General features: G+C 47.2%; 1 protein-coding gene across 1 annotated transcript in view; it reads left to right on the top strand.

The window, feature by feature from the left end:
- The first annotated feature begins 14437 nt into the window (after window positions 1–14437).
- PGAP6 (post-GPI attachment to proteins 6) overlaps window positions 14438–20898 on the top strand; it is a 33668-nt gene continuing 27207 nt past the window's right edge. Inside the window, exon 1 of the mRNA XM_077274279.1 lies at window positions 14438–14671. Coding sequence (XP_077130394.1) covers window positions 14596–14671 — 76 coding nt within the window. The 5' untranslated portion in view covers window positions 14438–14595. The remainder of the gene's footprint in view (window positions 14672–20898) is intronic.

Consider the following 20898-nt stretch of genomic DNA (forward strand, 5'->3'; position numbering starts at 1 on the left):
GTCAGCAGAGTGCCCCCATATACAGTATAGAGCCAGCAGAGTGCTCCCCATATACAGTACAGAGCCAGTACAGTGCCCCCATATACAGTATAGAGCCAGTAGAGTGCCCCCCATATACAGTACAGAGCCAGTAGTGTGCCCCCATATAGAGTATAGAGCCAGCAGAGTGCTCCCCATATACAGTACAGAGCCAGTAGTGTGCCCCCATATACAGTATAGAGCCAGCAGAGTGCCCCCCATATACAGTACAGAGCCAGTAGTGTGCCCCCCTATACAGTATAGAGTCAGCAGAGTGCCCCCATATACAGTATAGAGTCAGCAGAGTGCCCCCATATACAGTATAGAGCCAGCAGAGTGCTCCCCATATACAGTACAGAGCCAGTACAGTGCCCCCATATACAGTATAGAGCCAGTAGAGTGCCCCCCATATACAGTACAGAGCCAGTAGTGTGCCCCCATATAGAGTATAGAGCCAGCAGAGTGCTCCCCATATACAGTACAGAGCCAGTAGTGTGCCCCCATATACAGTATAGAGCCAGCAGAGTGCCCCCCATATACAGTACAGAGCCAGTAGTGTGCCCCCATATACAGTATAGAGCCAGCAGAGTGCTCCCCATATACAGTACAGAGCCAGTAGTGTGCCCCCATATACAGTATAGAGCCAGCAGAGTGCCCCCCATATACAGTACAGAGCCAGTAGTGTGCCCCCATATACAGTATAGAGCCAGCAGAGTGCTCCCCATATACAGTATAGAGCCAGTAGAGAGCCCCCATATACAGTATAGAGCCAGCAGAGTGCCCCATATACAGTATAGAGCCAGCAGAGTGCCCCCATATACAGTATAGAGTCAGCAGTGTGCCCCTATATACAGTATAGAGCCAGAAGATTGCCCCCATATACAGTATAGAGCCAGCAGTGCCCCAATCTACAGTATAGAGCCAGCAGAGTGCCCCCATATACAGTATAGAGCCAGCAGAGTGCCCCCATATACAGTATAGAGCCAGCAGAGTGCCCCCATATACAGTACAGAGCCAGCAGAGTGCCCCCATATACAGTATAGAGCCAGCAGAGTGCCCCCATATACAGTATGGAGCCAGCAGAGTGCTCCCCAAATACAGTATAGAGCCAGTACAGTGCCCCCATATACAGTAGAGAGCCAGCAGAGTGCCCCCATATACAGTAGAGCCAGCAGAGTGCCCCCATATACAGTATAGAGCCAGCAGAGTGCTTCCATATACAGTATAGCGCCTGCAGGGTGCCCCCATATACAGTACAGAGCCAGTAGAGTGCTCCCATATACAGTATAGAGCCAGCAGAGTGCTCCCCATAAAGAGAGCCAGCAGAGTGCCCCAATCTACAGTATAGAGCCAGCGGAGTTCCCCATATACAGTATAGTCAGCAGAGTGCTCCCCATATATAGAGCCAGCAGTGGGCCTGCTTGTTGGGGTTGGCGATTTGCGCTAAATAAAAGAAATAATAAAGCGCAATCTCAACCCGGGGTCCACCGTGCAGAGATGTAAAACTGCTGCTAGTGTGAACAATGGTGGTGCACACGGCAAGTGAATGCTTGTACACACAGAGTTAACGTCACTCAGTGTGAACGAAATGCAGAGTTCCAAGCTCTGTTATTCCAAACTATGGAATGGTACAAACGAGTACTAAGTGCTCTGTCCTGTTAGATGGCACAGGCCAAGCACGTGAGCTGAACTCGCACACAGAAACGAAACTGATGCTCTGCAACTGAGCTGTGTCACTTGCACGCAGAAACCAAAGAGATGCTCTGCAACCGAGTTGTGTCACTCGCGCACAGAAATGAAACAGATGCTGTACAACTGAGCTGTGTCACTCGCACACAGAAACAAAAGAGATGCTCTGCAACTGAGCTGTGTCACTCGCACACAGAAACTAAAGAGATTCTCTGCAACTGAGCTGTGTCACTTGCACACAGAAATGGAACAGATGCTCTGCAACTGAGCTATGTCACCCGCACACAAACGAAAGAGATGCTCTGCAACTGAGCTGTGTCACTCGCACACAGAAACGGAACAGATGATCTGCATAATACACTGTCTAGTGTTGAGCTTGCTCTGGAACTCTACCATGCTAGCCGCACACATGTAGGAAGCAGATGCTAAGACAAAGGCTAATTGCCCCCACTGACGCTAGTTGCCTGCTTACATGTACAGTTCCAAGATAGACAGATGACACACAATACTTGCCTAAGGGTATGTGTCCACGGTCAGGTTTGCTTCAGGCTTTGGTCAGGATTTTATGCAGGTAAAATCCTGACCAAAAATGCACCTGAGGTCACTGGCAGGTCACCTGCGGTGTTCCTGCGTGTTTTGCTCATTGTAGCAACATGCTGCGTTCTGAAAAAACGCACCGCATGTGCGTTTTCGCGGGAAAGCCGCATGCGTTTTTTAATGCACAGTGGAGACGGGATTTCAATAAATCCCCTCCACTATGCTGTAACATCTGGACGCTGCGGCTCAGCGCTGCGTCAAAAACGCAGCGTTTCCTGAACGTGGACACATACCCTGATACTGCTCCTATGGAAACAGGATGGTGCGACAGGAAAGCACCCACAACAAACAAGAAGAATAGAGTGCACGATAAACAAGAGAGTGTCTCTCAATAATAGAAAATAATAGAAAATGCACACAAAAATGTTTCCTTTATTTTCCTCCTTTTAATCTACTTTGTCTTATTACAAATAAACAAAAATAGATGAATACATTTCCTGAGTATTCTTCATCATAAACATGTTCTTCATACACAGTGCCAGCTGAGCGCTCCCATTTATGGCAGAAGGATCCCTTTATACAGAACAAGTAGAGTGCCATCCCTAAAATCAGTAAGCAGAGTGCCCTCATGAAATGCTGCAGCAGAGTGCCCTCAATAAATGCTGCTCTGTCACAAGCTGGGCCAACAGAGTGCCCTCATGAAATGCTGCTCTGTCACAAGAAGAGCCAGCAGAGTGCCCTCATGAAATGCTGCAGCAGAGTGCCCTCAATAAATGCTGCTCTGTCACAAGCTGGGCCAACAGAGTGCCCTCATGAAATGCTGCTCTGTCACAAGAAGAGCCAGCAGAGTGCCCTCATGAAATGCTGCTCTGTCACAAGAAGAGCCAGCAGAGTGCCCTCAATATATGCTGCTCTGTCACAAGCAGGGCCAGCAGAGTGCCCTCATGAAATGCTGCTCTGTCACAAGCAGGACCAGCAGAGTGCCCTCAATAAATGCTGCTCTGTCACAAGCAGGGCCAGCAGAGTGCCCTCAATAAATGCTGCTCTGTCACAAGCAGGGCCAGCAGAGTGCCCTCAATAAATGCTGCTCTGTCACAAGCAGGGTCAGCAGAGTGCCTTCAATAAATGCTGCTCTGTCACAAGCAGGGCCAGCAGAGTGCCCTCATGAAATGCTGCTCTGTCACAAGAAGAGCCAGCAGAGTGCCCTCATGAAATGCTGCTCTGTCACAAGAAGAGCCAGCAGAGTGCCCTCAATATATGCTGCTCTGTCACAAGCAGGGCCAGCAGAGTGCCCTCATGAAACGCTGCTCTGTCACAAGCAGGACCAGCAGAGTGCCCTCAATAAATGCTGCTCTGTCACAAGCTGGGCCAACAGAGTGCCCTCATGAAATGCTGCTCTTGCAAGCAGGGCCAGCAGAGTGCCCTCAATACATGCTGCAGCAGAGTGCCCTCAATATATGCTGCTCTGTCACAAGCAGGGCCAGCAGAGTGCCCTCATGAAATGCTGCTCTGTCACAAGAAGAGCCAGCAGAGTGCCCTCATGAAATGCTGCTCTGTCACAAGAAGAGCCAGCAGAGTGCCCTCAATATATGCTGCTCTGTCACAAGCAGGGCCAGCAGCGTGCCCTCAACAAATGCTGCTCTATCACAAGCAGGGCCAGCAGAGTGCCCTCAATAAATACTGCTCTGTCACAAGCAGAGCCAGCATAGTGCCCTCCATAAATGCTGCTCTATCACAAGCAGGGCCAGCAGAGTGCCCTCAATAAATGCTGCTCTGTCACAAGCAGGGCCAGCAGAGTGCCCTCAATAAATGCTGCTCTGTCACAAGCAGAGCCAGCAGAGTGCCCTCAATAAATGCTGCTCTGTCACAAGCAGGGCCAGCAGAGTGCCCTCAATAAATCCTGCTCTGTCACAAGCAGGGCCAGCACAGTGCCCTCAATAAATGCTGCTCTATCACAAGCAGGGCCAGCAGAGTGCCCTCAATAAATACTGCTCTGTCACAAGCAGAGCCAGCAGAGTGCCCTCAATAAATGCTGCTCTGTCACAAGCAGGGCCAGCAGAGTGCCCTCAATAAATGCTCCTCTGCCACAAGCAGGGCCAGCAAAGTGCCTTCAATAAATGCTGCTCTGTCACAAGCAGAGCCAGCAGAGTGCCCTCAATAAATGCTGCTCTGTCACAAGCAGGGCCAGCAGCGTGCCCTCAACAAATGCTGCTCTATCACAAGCAGGGCCAGCAGAGTGCCCTCAATAAATACTGCTCTGTCACAAGCAGAGCCAGCATAGTGCCCTCCATAAATGCTGCTCTATCACAAGCAGGGCCAGCAGAGTGCCCTCAATAAATGCTGCTCTGTCACAAGCAGGGCCAGCAGAGTGCCCTCAATAAATGCTGCTCTGTCACAAGCAGGGCCAGCAGAGTGCCTTCAATAAATGCTGCTCTGCCACAAGCAGAGCAAGCAGAGTGCCCTCTATAAATGCTGCTCTGTCACAAGCAGGGCCAGCATAGTGCCCTCCATAAATGCTGCTCTATCACAAGCAGGGCCAGCACAGTGCCCTCAATAAATGCTGCTCTGTCACAAGCAGAGCCAGCATAGTGCCCTCCATAAATGCTGCTCTATCACAAGCAGGGCCAGCAGAGTGCCTTCAATAAATGCTGCTCTATCACAAGCAGGGCCAGCAGAGTGCCCTCAATAAATGCTGCTCTGTCACAAGCAGGGCCAGCAGAGTGCCCTCAATAAATGCTGCTCTGTCACAAGCAGGGCCAGCATAGTGCCCTCCATAAATGCTGCTCTGTCACAAGCAGGGCCAGCAGAGTGCCCTCAATAAATGCTGCTCTGTCACAAGCAGGGACAGCACAGTGCCCCTTATAAACAGTGGCGGGAGAGTGCCTCCCATCACACAGCCAATAAAATAAAAAAATCCTCACACCTATAGCTGGCAGCAATGGCAGAGGGATCTCCATATATACAGGCGAATCTGTCCACATCAGTCTCCAATAGACAATGAGTCACTGATGGAGCAGATTTGCTGTGTAAAGCATGGTGGATGGAGATAGCAGTAGACTGAGTCGATGTACTGAGACTACCGCAGGCACCCATGGACATTGCACCTTATAGTGATACAATTGACGACATGCACAATGAATGGCGCCATGCGGGGGTCTCACCGCCACCACTCACCACCCATCCATCCATGGTGATACTCACTGGAGTCAGTATGGAGCCGTCTCGTCTGTGTTGTCTGCAGCGGATGATGTATTCTCCGCTCGTCCCGGGACCTCTCATCTTCCCAGCTGATTATCCCCCATAATCGTCACGTATCCCGGCTCCCGGTGCTTTCATCTTTCCCTCCCAACTAGTTTTTCCTCTTCCATTATTTTCCTTACAGCCTCATTATTGGTCATTATACAGACTGTAATGTGACGCATCACTAACAGCGACAGCAAAAAAATAACACGTAGCATCGATATTCGCCATTTCCAAAATGGCAGAAGTGCTGCCATGGAAATCCAAAAGTTTGTTATCCACATGTGGTCACATCTGCAAATTTCACAGTCCCGAGGGGATTACATGAGACCCTGACAGTAAATCCGGGGATCTTTATTATTCACAGATATTTCGCGACATTATCACTTTTCCACTAAAAATCAAAATCTGGCTCATACAATTCATGGGATGTAAAAAAAAAAATCGACTGATCGACTCTGACAGATCATTTTCAAATGTTTATTTGTTATACTACACTGCCACCTAGAGGCTCCTGCGTGCACTGCGCCATGGAAGATTGAGCGCATCATGGCTCTAATAGGCAAATTACATCTCCTCCAGGAGGAAGAAAACATTCCCTGTTCTCCCATTCAAACTTTTTATTTTTTTACTTTTTTTATTTTCCTCTCCTTTTTCCAAGAGTGATAATTTTATTTTAATGCATTTCTCCTTCATCATGACTTTCTATGTTCAGGTTGGTGGAGATATATCAGGGCTTTATTTTTTTTCCCAGTAAAACTGTACTTTTATTATCACCATTTCTGTTCTTTATAACATTCAGATCTCTATATATTCCATTTTTTTAAAAGGTAAATTGATCAAAAACAGCAATTCTGCCATTTGGATTTTTTTAAAAAAATTTTAACGTTTATCACGTGGGATAAATATTTTTGTATAATTGATTAGTTTGGACAGTTACCAAATATGTTACATTTTTCATTTTTTTTACTTTTTTTTTTTTTGGGGCGGGGGAAGGAGGTGAATTAAACTTTTTGTATTTTTCATTCTTTTTTTTCCTATTTATATATATATATATTTTTAGTTGGTATGTAATACAGGAGCATTGGCGTGTATTGTACCAGCAGTCAAGAGATCACAGTTTCAAGAGCCTAAATATATATATATATATATATATATATATATATATATATATATATATATATATATATATATATATATATATATATATATATATATATATTCATATTCATTTTTTACAAATATAAAAAGCACAAAATAATCGTATATCATTGAAAAATAAGCCCACTTACTATTTGTCCTGGCTAATAAAATTTCCCATCATTTATCCTGCAAGATGAACACTGTATAAGAAATTAAAAATTTCAGAATTGTTGTCTTAGATTCACCTCATTCTGGAAAAAAAAAAAAATGAATCAAAAAGTAATATGTACCCCATTATGACCCATATAACTTTGTATATAACTATGTACTCCATTATAAAATAATTTCCCGTGCATCTCCATTGATGGAAGAATAAAAAAAGAAGTTTTGGTTCACATTGAAAAGTTCATTTGGTCCAGCTTTTTCTTCTTTTTTTTTTCCTTTTTCCACTATATTTTATGGTAAATTAAATAATGCCATCAAAAATTACACCTCGTCCCACAACCAAAAGAAGTAAAAAAGTATCGCTCAAATGTTGGGATAATAATAAAAAGGTAAAGAGTCTTGTTATTATAAAAAAAAGCCATTCCAATTCTGTATACAAAACTTCCAGCAACTGCTATTCTGGCTCCTACCACTAGAGGGCGACAACATACAACCTATGAGATTAATGATTGCAGCTGTCCAAATTGGATAAGATTGTAACAAACTCCCAACTGTGTGAATTATAGGCAAAATGCTACAATTCACTGACAGTAATCAGAGATCTTTACTTTGGTGGAAGAATTAAAATGACCGTAGATGAGAACGTTTCTGCTAAAAGAGCTAAAGTCCTGAATGATACTTAATACCACATATGGACAAGGGTTCAGCCTGTAGATTCTTAAAGGGGTTGTTCTTGCTTTCCTAGTCAGATAGAACTTGCCAATACGAGCAATTTCGCAATTTACTGCTTATTAAAATGTTCAGCCGTTCTCGAGATATTAACATTTTTCTTTTGTTTACAGCTCGTCGCCTTGGAGACCGACCACCGCTGCCAGACAGTAGAATATGTGTAGTGCTTACAAGCTCTTTTCTACAGAGCTTGTAAGCACTGTGTTGAAGCTGGAATGCGCTATTACCGCTATTATTCCAATAAATATATTTCTTTATGTAAATAATAAAAAATAAATAAAAGTACACATATTTGGTATCGCCGTGTCCGTAACGACCCGACCTATAAAACTGTCCCACTAGTTAACCCCTTCAGTGAACACCGTAAAAAAATAAATAAAAAAACGAAGCAAAAAACAATCCTTTATCATCACACCGCCGAACAAAAAGTGGAATAACACGTGATCAAAAAGACGGATATAAATATCCATGGTACCGCTGAAAACGTCATCTTGTTACGCAAAAAACGAGCCACCATGCAGCATCATCAGCAAAAAAATAAAAAAGTTATAGCTCTTAGAATAAAGCGATGCAAAAACAATTATTTTTTATATAAAATAGTTTTTATTGTATAAAAGCACCAAAACATTAAAAAATGATATAAATGAGGTATCGCTGTAATCGTTCTGACCCGAAGAATAAAACTGCTTTATTCATTTTACCAAACGCGGAACGGTATAAACGCCCCCCTCAAAAGAAATTCATGAATTGCTGTTTTTTGTTCATTCTGCCTCACCAAAATCGGAATAAAAAGCGATCAAAAAATGTCACATGCCCGAAAATGGTACCAATAAAAACGTCAACTCGTCCCGCAAAAAACAAGATCTCACATGACTCTGTGGACCAAAATATGGAAAGATTATAGCTCTCAAAATGTGACAGTAGACAAAGGGAAATAGCGGGCACCACGTAAATATTCAACCATATGCATATAGACAAGCACTGCAAAAAAAAAACAAAGAAAAAAAGATTTGCAAACCAATGGGATCAACCGTCAATAATAAATTTTATTAAATACATTAGTACAAAAAGGCAAAGCAGAACACACAGTTAAAACCATTTAAAAACACCAAAGAAAGGGGATAAAGGAGCCATAGAAAAGTCTCCACCAGGCAATAAACAGGGCAAGCGTTTGTTAATATACACAAAGTATCAATTAGAAATGCAAACATTGGTCCATAATCAATTGAAAGAATATTAATATTAACACCAAATGTTATAGTAGTGCAATACTCCATGGCATGTATGCATCCAGGTAGCCAAGGGTAAAACCAACCCACACATATTGCTGGCTGAAAGTCAAATACCTAATGGCAATAATATAGCAATGTTATGACATCCTACCTAACAAATAAACCTATGCATGTAATTAGCGGCTCCCAATAAGGGAGTCTACACCCAATATCCTAAGGCATAGAAAATCACCATTGGAGATGGATGTAGAATTACCAAGAGTGCTGAGCATTCCGATACTGCAAATATCGGGTATCGGCCAATAATTTTACAATATCGAATATCGGAATCGGAAGTTCCCATAATGCAATGAGCCAGTTTTATTCTATTCAGCCAATGAGGATCCTAAGAAGTGTGGGCACATCCTGTTAGAGCATGTTAGGCATCTAAGTAATGGCATGGCTGTGATTGGCTGCTGAAATGATGTCGGTGGTGGGCGGTGCGTGGCGGAGACTGCGTGTCTGTGCGGGCGGTGTCTGTACGGTGTCTCCCCTATAGAACAGTGACATCGGGTGATGTCACTGCTCTATAGGACCTTCAGTGACACACTGACAGGAGACAATGGCTCCTGCAGTGCATCACTGAAGAGGTTACCTGAGTTCAAAGTCTCACTTTATGGAAATTGCTGCGTGGGAAAATTTCTCACACAGCAATGGCATAAAGTGAGACTAGGGACTATTTTTTTACAGCGGCGGAGGAATACAGTGCAGAAGGATACCTCCCTCCCGTCATTGTGTTCCTGGAGCCCCTAGAGAGCGGTCGCATCAGCTGATGCTGCCGTTCTCCACGGGAGATCGTCGTGGGACACTCGTGGATTTCTGTGGATCAGGGAGTATAGTGTTTGTTTGCTATTTTAATATTTTTTACAGGTGACACTGGCTTCGGGGATCAAAGTGACAAGTAATGGGGAGTATGTACTCTGTGTTATATGTACTGTATGTCTATATGTATGTATTGTATGTAATGTATGAATGTATTGTATGTAGTATGTATGTTATATGTATGTTGAATGTATGTATGTATGTAGTATGCATGTAGTATGTTGTATATATATATGTATGTAGTATGCATGTAGTATGTTGTATGTATGTATGTAGTATGTATGTATGTATGTAGTATGTATGTTGTATGTATGTATGTAGTATGTTCTATGTATGTATGTATTATGTATGCAGTATGTTGTATGTATGTAGTATGTATGTAGTATGTTGTATGTAGTATGTTGTATGTATGTAGTATGTATGTACAGTACAGACCAAAAGTTTGGACACACCTTCTCATTTAAAGATTTTTCTGCATTTTCATGACTATGAAAATTGTACATTCACACTGAAGGCATCAAAACTATGAATTAACACATGTGGAATTATATACTTAAGAAAAAAAGTGTGAAACAACTGAAATTATGTCTTATGTTCTAGATTCTTCAAAGTAGCCACCTTTTGCTTTGATGACTGCTTTGCACACTCTTGGCATTCTCTTGATGAGCTTCAAGAGGTAGTCACCGGGAATGGTTTTCACTTCACAGGTGTGCCCTGTCAGGGTTAATAAGTGGGATTTCCTGCCTTATAAATGGGGTTGGGAACATCAGTTGTGTTGAGCAGAAGTCTGGTGGATACACAGCTGATAGTCCTACTGAATAGACTGTTAGAATTTGTATTATGGCAAGAAAAAAGCAGCTAAGTAAAGAAAAATGAGTGGCCATCATTACTTTAAGAAATGAAGATCAGTCAGTCCGAAAAATTGGGAAAACTTTGAAAGTGTCCCCAAGTACAGTGGAAAAACCATCAAGCGCTACAAAGAAACTGGCTCACATGAGGACCGCCCCAGGAAAGGAAGACCAAGAGTCACCTCTGCTTCTGAGGATAAGTTTATCCGAGTCACCAGCCTCAGAAATCGCAGGTTAACAGCAGCTTAGATTAGAGACCAGGTCAATGCCGCATGGAGTTCTAGCAGCAGACACATCTCTACAACAACTGTTAAGAGGAGACTTTGTGCAGCAGGCCTTCATGGTAAAACAGCTGCTAGGAAGCCACTGCTAAGGACAGGCAACAAGCAGAAGAGACTTGTTTGGGCTAAAGAACACAAGGAATGGACATTAGACCAGTGGAAATCTGTGCTTTGGTCCGATGAGTCCAAATTTGAGATCTTTGGTTCCAACCACCATGTCTTTGTGCGACGCAGAAAAGGTGAACGGATGGACTCTACATGCCTGGTTCCCACCGTGAAGCATGGAGGAGGAGGTGTGATGGTGTGGGGGTGCTCTGCTGGTGACACTGTTGGGGATTTATTCAAAATTGAAGGCATAGTGAACCAGCATGGCTACCACAGCATCTTGCAGCGACATGCTATTCCATCCGGTTTGCGTTTAGTTGGACCATCATTTATTTTTCAACAGGACAATGACCCCAAACACATCTCCAGGCTGTGTAAGGGCTAGTTGACCAAGAAGGAGAGTGATGGGGTGCTACTCCAGATGACCTGGCCTCCACAGTCACCAGACCTGAACCCAATCGAGATGGTTTGGGGTGAGCTGGACCGCAGAGTGAAGGCAAAAGAGCCAACAAGTGCTAAGCATCTCTGGGAACTCCTTCAAGATTGTTGAAAGACCATTCCCGGTGACTACCTCTTGAAGCTCATCAAGAGTATATAATTCCACATGTGTTAATTCATAGTTTTGATGCCTTCAGTGTGAATGTACAATTTTCATAGTCATGAAAATACAGAAAAATCTTTACATGAGAAGGTGTATCCAAACTTTTGGTCTGTACTGTAGTACTGTATGTAATATGTATGTTGTATGTATGTAGTATGTAGTATGTTGTATGTAGTATGTATGTTTGTGTTTTGTTTTTTTTTACATTCAACACATTAGCCAGATGATGGGAAACTACTGTCCCATCATTGGCTAATGTGTCAATCACTGTCATTGTAGCAGGCATAGCCCGATGGGACTTGTAGTCCCATCGGACGATGCCTGCACACAGACACAAAGACCCCCGAGAGGCCCGAACAGACACCCGGCAGGCCCACACATACCCCCGAGAGGCCCGTACAGGCCCCGGCAGGCCCGCACATACCCCCGAGAGGCCCGTACAGGCCCCAGCAGGCCCGCACATACCCCCGAGAGGCCCGTACAGGCCTCGGCTGGCCCGCATAGACCCCCGAGAGGCCCGTACAGACCCCCAGCAGGCCTGCACAGACCCCCGAGAGTCCTGTACAGACCCCCAGCAGGTCCGCTCAGACCCCCGAGAAGCCTGTACAGGCCCCGGCAGGCCCGCACAGACCCCCGAGAGGCCCATACAGACCTCCGAGAGGCCTGCACAGACACTGCCCGCACACACAGACACGAACAGTCTCCGCCCATGCACCGTCCACACTCTTCGCCGATATTTTTGGGGTATCGGTCCGATCCAATCCGATCTGATATTTCCCGATATCGGAAGGTATCGCTCAACACTAATTACCAACCTACACCGGAAAGAAACAGCTTTGCCTTTTTGTACTATTGTATTTAATAAAATGTATTATTGAAGGTTGATCCCATTGGTTTGCATGTCTATTTTTCTTTGGGTTTTTTTTTGCAGCTCTCAAAATGTGGTGACGCAAAAACTATTTTTTGCAATAAAAAGCGTCTTTTAATGTGTGACAGCTGCCAAACAAAAACCCGCTATAAATAGTAACTCAAACCCCCTTTTGTCACCCCCTTAGTTAGGGAAAATAATAAAATAAAAAAACGTATTTATTTCCATTTTCCCATTAGGGTTAGGGTTGGGGCTAAAGTTAGGGCTGGGGCTAGAGTTGGGGTTAGGGTTTGGATTACGTTTACGGTTGGGTTAGGGGTGTGGTTAGGTTTATGGTTAGGGTTGGGATTAGGATAGGGGTGTGTTGGGGTTGGGATTAGGGTTAGGGGTGTGTTGTGTTAGGGTTGGAGCTAGAATTGGGGGGTTTCAATGTTTAGGCACATCAGGGGCTCTCCAAACACAACATGACGTCCGATCTCAATTCCAGCCAATTCTGTGCTGAAAAAGTAAAACGGCGCTCCTTCCCTTCCGAGCTCTCCCATGCGCCCAAACAGGGATTTACTCCAACATATGGGGTATCAGCGAGCTCAGGACAAATTGTACAACAACTTTTGACGTCCAATTTCTCCTGTTACCCTTTGGAAAATAAAAAATTGGGGGTTAAACAATGATTTGTTTGTGAAACAAATATGATTTTTTATTTTTACGGCTCTACATTATAAACTGTAGTGAAGCACTTGGGGGTTCAAAGTGCTCACCACACATCTAGATAAGTTCCTTCGGGGGTCTACTTTCCAAAATGGTGTCACTTGTGGGGGGTTTCTACTGTTTAGGCACATCAGTGGCCCTGCAAACGCAACGTGACGTCCCATCTCAATTCCAATCAATTTTGCATTGAAAAGTCAAATGGCGCTCCTTCCCTTCCGAGCTCTGTCATGCGCCCAAACAGTGGTTTACCCCTACATATGGGGTCTCGGTGTACTCAGGACAAATTGTACAACATCTTTTGGGGTCCATTTTCTCCTGTTACCCTTGGGGAAATAAAACAAATTGGACCTGAAGTAATTTTTTTGTGAAAAAAAAGTTAAATGTTCATTTTTTTTTTAAACATTCCAAAAATTCCTGTGAAACACCTGAAGGGTTAATAAACGTCTTGAATGTGGTTTTGAGCACCTTGAGGGGTGCAGTTTTTAGAATGGTGTCACACTTGGGTATTTTCTATCATATAGACCCCTCAAAATGACTTCAAATGAGATGTGGTCCCTAAAAAAAAATGGTGTTGTAAAAATGAGAAATTGCTGGTCAACTTTTAACCCTTATAACTCCGTCACAAAAAAAAATGTGGTTCCAAAATTGTGCTGATGTAAAGTAGAGATGTGGGAAATGTTACTTATTAAGTATTTTGTGTGACATATGTCTGTGATTTAAGGGCATAAAAATTCAAAGTTGGAAAATTGCGAAATTTTTAAAATTTTCACCACATTTCCGTTTTTTTCACAAATAAACGCAGGTTATATCAAAGAAAATGTACCACTATCATGAAGTACAATATGTCACGAGAAAACAATGTCAGAATCACCGGGATCCGTTGAAGCGTTCCAGAGTTATAGCCTCATAAAGGGACAGTGGTCAGAATTGTAAAAATTGGCCCGGTCATTAACGTGCAAACCACCCTTGGGGTAAAGGAATTAAAGGGATTGTCCAGGGCTTATCTGCGGATTACCTGTCCTTAGGACAGAGTGTCAGCATAACCCCGTGCCGCCCATTTCGCTGCCACTTGTCGCTGCATTCACTTTTACTCATTATGAAACTTGCAAAATAGAAAACAAAAACTAAAATGAGAAACTACAGACTGAGGAGAGTTACTGTGGCGCCCCCAGCGGCTGAGAGCAACAGAGCAGAGGAGCAGGCACTTCCTGAAGTGGGCGGGCTCAAGGCTCCAGGGGGAGGAGCAGGCAGTGTTTGGGGGCGTGGTTTGGAATGCAGGATATTGACACACCATTGCAACATTGTATACGCGCGACGCCCCGCCCCCTGCCCTCGCTGTAGCTCCGCCCCCTGCCCTCGCTGTAGCTCCGCCCCTCCGGCCCGTCCCACTTGTCTCGCAGTGTTTGCTGCTCAGTCTGCGGCCGGCAGAGCTCAGAGCAGGACGTACTGCACCGGAGCCTCAGCTGTGTGCGGCCTCAGGTCTGAACATGTGTGTACCGGGAGGCCCTGACTGTGCAGCGCCATGATGGTGGTGGGAGAGGGAAGGAAGTGTCTGCTGAGCTGATCCAGGATGGGGGCCCCCCGACTGCTGCTGCTGCTGATCTCCCTGGGGGTCCTGTGCCCCCCGAGTGCCAGCTCTACTCAGGGTGAGTGCAGAATTGTCCCCGACCCCACACAGGTGCCAGCTGTATCCCCCATAGTCTTATGCTGTGCCCCCCCCCCCAGGTGCCAGCTGTATCCCCCATAGTCTTATACTGTGCCCCCCCAGGTGCCAGCTGTATCCCCCCATAGTCTTATACTGTGCCCCCCCCAAGGTGCCAGCTGTATCCCCCCATAGTCTTATACTGTGCCCCCCAGGTGCCAGCTGTATCCCCCATAGTCCTATACTGTGCCCCCCCCCAGGTGCCAGCTGTATCCCCCATAGTCTTATACTGTGCCCCCCAGGTGCCAGCTGTATCCCCCCATTGTCTTATACTGTGCCCCCCCAAGGTGCCAGCTGTATCCCCCATAGTCCTATACTGTGCCCCCCCCCAGGTGCCAGCTGTATCCCCCATAGTCTTATACTGTGCCCCCCAGGTGCCAGCTGTATCCCCCCATTGTCTTATACTGTGCCCCCCCCAAGGTGCCAGCTGTATCCCCCCATAGTCTTATACTGTGCCTCCCCCAGGTTCCAGCTGTATCCCCCATAGTCTTATACTGTGCCCACCCAGGTGCCAGCTGTATCCCCCATAGTCCTATACTGTGCCCCCCCCCCCAAGGTGCCAGCTGTATTCCGCCATAGTCTTATACTGTGCCCCCCAGGTGCCAGCTGTATTCCCCCATAGTCTTATACTGTGCCCCCCCAGGTGCCAGCTGTATCCCCCCATAGTCTTATACTGTGCCCCCCCCCCAAGGTGCCAGCTGTATCCCCCCATAGTCTTATACTGTGCCCCCCAGGTGCCAGCTGTATCCCCCATAGTCCTATACTGTGCCCCCCCCCCAAGGCGCCAGCTGTATCCCCCCCATAGTCTTATACTGTGCCCCCCCAGGTGCCAGCTGTATCCCCCCATAGTCTTATACTGTGCCCCCCCCAAGGTGCCAGCTGTATCCCCCCATAGTCTTATACTGTGCCCCCCCAGGTGCCAGCTGTATCCCCCCATAGTCTTATACTGTGCCCCCCCCACACAAGGTGCCAGCTGTATCCCCCATAGTCTTATACTGTGCCCCCCCCCCCAAGGTGCCAGCTGTATCCACCATAGTCTCATACTGTGCCCCCCAAGGTGCCAGCTCTACACCTGATAAATACTGAATTACCCCCCAGGTGCCATGTCTACTGCAGCTAAGTACAGAAATGCCAACCCCTCCCAGGCCATGTAGCTCCATAATTCTTCTAATAATATGCCCCCCCCCCCCAGTGCCAGCACTACTCAGGGCACATACAGAGTTGCCAGCCATGAAGTTCTGTAAGTCTCATGATGCCCCCACCCTGGTTGTCCGTGATTCCCTTCACCCGCCCTGTTCTGAGCCCCATGTACCCCCAGTCTCTGTCCCTACTGACATGCCCCGTCCCCCATACTCCTGCTGGCCCCCTAGGGGAATCTTCATGGGTCGATACATTGCTTTCCAGCTTCAGGTGTCACTTCACACCTGTACCAGTCGCATTGTGGCGTCGTCTGTGATTGTATATGGAGACTGTACTTGTGCAGGCAGTGGGCACAGACCTGTGGACCACAGATAAGTGGCACATGATGAACCCTGTGCATTAGGCATCCCCGGTACCTAGTGTTCTGGCAGGGTAGTAGTGCCCACGTCTATCCTGAAGTCTGACTCGCCCCTGGAGAGTAGCATTCACAGGCCAGGCGTTGCACAGAGCAGAGTTGGCGCCCGTGGGCACGGAGTCTCTGTTCTTCTTTTGCCATAACAGCGGTTCCCAGTGGCCTAATATTCAGATATGTCCGATCCACGGCACTGATGCCCCTGGGCGCTGTGTATACTCCATTTGTTTATTACGGTACATTACGGTATTTATCCGCTATCCCTGGCACTCGGCTCCTCTGCCCTGCAGTCACCAGCTGTGCCCTTCGTAGCTATTATTTAAAGGGACAGCGCCTGTTATCCCAGAGGACTGTCTGAACCTTTGCAAGAAGTCTGATAACCCCGTGGTCCAATACGGGTAGCCCAGCACTGTTAGGTCTATTGATTGATATATTAGCGCTATATAAAAATAAAGATAGACACCAGATTTGAGGAATCTCCAGGTTATTGAAATAGTAGGATCCTTAAAGGGATGGTACACCTTTTTTGTTTTTCAGTTATAATTTACACACTAGACCTTCTCTGGCATAAGCAGGTACCAGTGCACTTTAAAGGCAAGTTAATCATGTTTTCCTTGAGGATGCTAACCCTGTGGCACCTGTTGGGTCAGTTTCCCTTTAAATTCCTTTATTGGGCAAAGTGCATGTAAGGATTAGTTGTACGTGATTACATTGTGTGACATGGGGATTTGCCAATGGCTCAGTCACAAGAATGAGGATGTTACGCAATGATGACACAAGTCGCCTTTGGCCCTAATTGGCCCCCGCACCTGTATTCACATTTATAGAACCTTCGGAAGCTTAAGATCGCCGGTGATCAGACCTGATCTCCCGATAGCCGGTGATGAGACCCGATCTCCTGATCGCTGCTGGAGACCCGATCTCCTGATCGCTGCTGGAGACCTGATCGCTGCTGGAGACCCGATCTCCTGATCGCTGCTGGAGACCTGATCGCTGCTGGAGACCCGATCTCCTGATCGCTGCTGGAGACCTGATCGCTGCTGGAGACCCGATCTCCCGATCGCTGCTGGAGACCCGATCTCCCGATCGCTGCTGGAGACCCGATCTCCCGATCGCTGCTGGAGACCCGATCTCCCGATCGCTGCTGGAGACCCGATCTCCCGATCGCTGCTGGAGACCCGATCTCCCGATCGCTGCTGGAGACCCGATCTCCCGATCGCTGCTGGAGACCCGATCTCCCGATCGCTGCTGGAGACCCGATCTCCCGATCGCTGCTGGAGACCCGATCTCCCGATCGCTGCTGGAGACCCGATCTCCCGATCGCTGCTGGAGACCCGATCTCCCGATCGCTGCTGGAGACCCGATCTCCCGATCGCTGCTGGAGACCCGATCTCCCGATCGCTGCTGGAGACCCGATCTCCCGATCGCTGCTGGAGACCCGATCTCCCGATCGCTGCTGGAGACCCGATCTCCCGATCGCTGCTGGAGACCCGATCTCCCGATCGCTGCTGGAGACCCGATCTCCCGATCGCTGCTGGAGACCCGATCTCCCGATCGCTGCTGGAGACCCGATCTCCCGATCGCTGCTGGAGACCCGATCTCCCGATCGCTGCTGGAGACCCGATCTCCCGATCGCTGCTGGAGACCCGATCTCCCGATCGCTGCTGGAGTCCCGATCGCTGCTGGAGACCCGATCTCCCGATCGCTGTTGGAGACCCGATCTCCTGATCGCTGCTGGAGACCTGATCGCTGCTGGAGACCCGTGTTATGACCCCAATGGCGAGGGTCTCAGAGGAACGTGGAAGTCTGCAGAATACAAAAATCCAGCTCATAGGGCAGTGGTAACTGGGTTGACCATATATCTACTCCTAACGCCAACACTAGAAGTAGCCGGGGATCATTCCTACGTTGATTCTAGATGACACGCGCCAGCCGGAGAATCTAGCTACCCCTAGTAGAGGAAAACATAGACCTTTCTTGCCTCCAGAGAAGGGGACCCCAAAGCTGGATAGAAGCCCCCCACAAATAATGACGGTGAGGTAAGAGGAAATGACAAACACAGAAATGAACCAGGTTTAGCACAGAGAGGCCCGCTTACTGATAGCAGAATAAAGAAAGGTAACTTATATGGTCAACAAAAACCCTATCAAAATCCACACTGGAAATTCAAGAACCCCCGAACCGTCTAACGGTCCGGGGGGAGAACACCAGCCCCCTTAGAGCTTCCAGCAAAGGTCAGGATATAGATTTGGAACAAGCTGGACAAAAATACAAAAACCAAAACAAATAGCAAAAAGCAAAAGGCAGACTTAGCTGATATAACTGGAACCAGGATCAGTAGACAAGAGCACAGCAGACTAGCTCTGATAACTACGTAGCCAGGCATTGAACTGAAGGTCCAGGGAGCTTATATAGCAACACCCCTAACTAACGACCCAGGTGCGGATAAAAGGAATGACAGAAAAACCAGAGTCAAAAAACTAGTAACCACTAGAGGGAGCAAAAAGCAAATTCACAACAGTACCCCCCCCTTAGTGAGGGGTCACCGAACCCTCACCACGACCACCAGGGCGATCAGGACGAGCGGCATGAAAGGCACGAACTAAATCGGCCGCATGAACATCAGAGGCGACCACCCAGGAATTATCCTCCTGACCATAGCCCTTCCACTTGACCAGGTACTGAAGCCTCCGCCTGGAGAGGCGAGAATCCAAGATCTTCTCCACCACGTACTCCAACTCGCCCTCAACCAACACCGGAGCAGGAGGCTCAGCAGAAGGAACTACAGGCACAATGTACCGCCGCAACAAGGACCTATGAAATACATTGTGAATAGCAAACGACACAGGAAGATCCAGACGAAAAGATACAGGATTAAGGATTTCCAATATCTTGTAAGGCCCAATAAAACGAGGTTTAAATTTGGGAGAGGAGACCTTCATAGGAACAAAGCGGGAAGAAAGCCATACCAAATCCCCAACGCGTAGTCGGGGACCCACACCGCGGCGGCGGTTGGCAAAGCGCTGAGCCTTCTCCTGTGACAACTTCAAATTGTCCACCACATGATTCCAGATCTGCTGCAACCTATCCACCACAGAATCCACCCCAGGACAGTCAGAAGGCTCCACATGCCCCGAAGAAAAGCGAGGATGGAAACCAGAGTTGCAGAAAAAAAGGCGAAACCAAGGTGGCGGAACTAGCCCGATTATTAAGGGCAAACTCAGCCAACGGCAAGAATGTCACCCAATCGTCCTGATCAGCAGAGACAAAACACCTCAAATAAGCCTCCAAAGTCTGATTGGTTCGCTCCGTCTGTCCATTAGTCTGAGGATGGAAAGCAGACGAAAACGACAAATCAATGCCCATCCTACTACAAAAGGATCGCCAGAACCTGGAAACGAACTGGGATCCTCTGTCTGACACAATATTCTCAGGGATGCCGTGCAAACGAACCACGTTCTGGAAAAACACAGGAACCAGATCGGAAGAGGAAGGCAGCTTAGGCAAAGGAACCAAATGGACCATCTTGGAGAAGCGATCACATATCACCCAGATAACGGACATGCCCTGAGATAGCGGAAGATCAGAAATGAAATCCATGGAGATATGTGTCCAAGGTCTCTTCGGGACAGGCAAGGGCAAGAGCAAACCGCTGGCACGAGAACAGCAAGGCTTAGCTCGAGCACAAGTCCCACAGGACTGCACAAATGACCGCACATCCCTTGACAAGGAAGGCCACCAAAAGGACCTGGCCACCAGATCTCTGGTGCCAAAGATTCCCGGGTGACCTGCCAACACCGAGGAATGAACCTCGGAAATGACTCTGCTGGTCCACTTATCCGGGACAAACAGTCTGTCAGGTGGACAAGACTCAGGCCTATCAGCCTGAAATCTCTGCAACACACGTCGCAGATCCGGAGAAATAGCTGACAAGATAACTCCATCTTTAAGAATACCAACAGGATCCGCGACTCCAGGAGCATCAGGCACAAAGCTCCTAGAAAGAGCATCGGCCTTCACATTCTTTGAACCTGGTAAATACGAGACAACAAAATCAAAGCGGGAGAAAAACAATGACCAGCGGGCCTGTCTCGGATTAAGGCGTTTAGCAGACTCGAGATACATCAGATTTTTGTGATCAGTCAAGACCACCACACGATGCTTAGCACCCTCGAGCCAATGACGCCACTCCTCAAATGCCCATTTCATGGCCAACAACTCCCGATTGCCCACATCATAATTTCGCTCGGCAGGCGAAAACTTCCTAGAGAAAAAGGCACAAGGTTTCATAACAGAGCAACCAGGGCCTCTCTGCGACAAAACGGCCCCTGCCCCAATCTCCGAAGCATCCACCTCAACCTGAAAGGGAAGTGAGACGTCAGGCTGGCACAAAACAGGCGCCGAAGTAAACCGGCGTTTCAACTCCTGGAAAGCCTCCACGGCAGCAGGAGCCCAGTTAGCTACATCGGAGCCCTTCTTGGTCATATCCGTCAAAGGTTTCACAATGCTAGAAAAATTAGCGATAAAACGACGGTAGAAGTTAGCGAAGCCCAAGAACTTCTGAAGACTCTTAACTGACGAGGGCTGAGTCCAATCAAGAATAGCTCGGACCTTGACTG

Source organism: Ranitomeya variabilis, chromosome 7, assembly GCF_051348905.1.
Source record: "Ranitomeya variabilis isolate aRanVar5 chromosome 7, aRanVar5.hap1, whole genome shotgun sequence".
In the NCBI taxonomy this organism is placed as follows: domain Eukaryota; kingdom Metazoa; phylum Chordata; class Amphibia; order Anura; family Dendrobatidae; genus Ranitomeya; species Ranitomeya variabilis.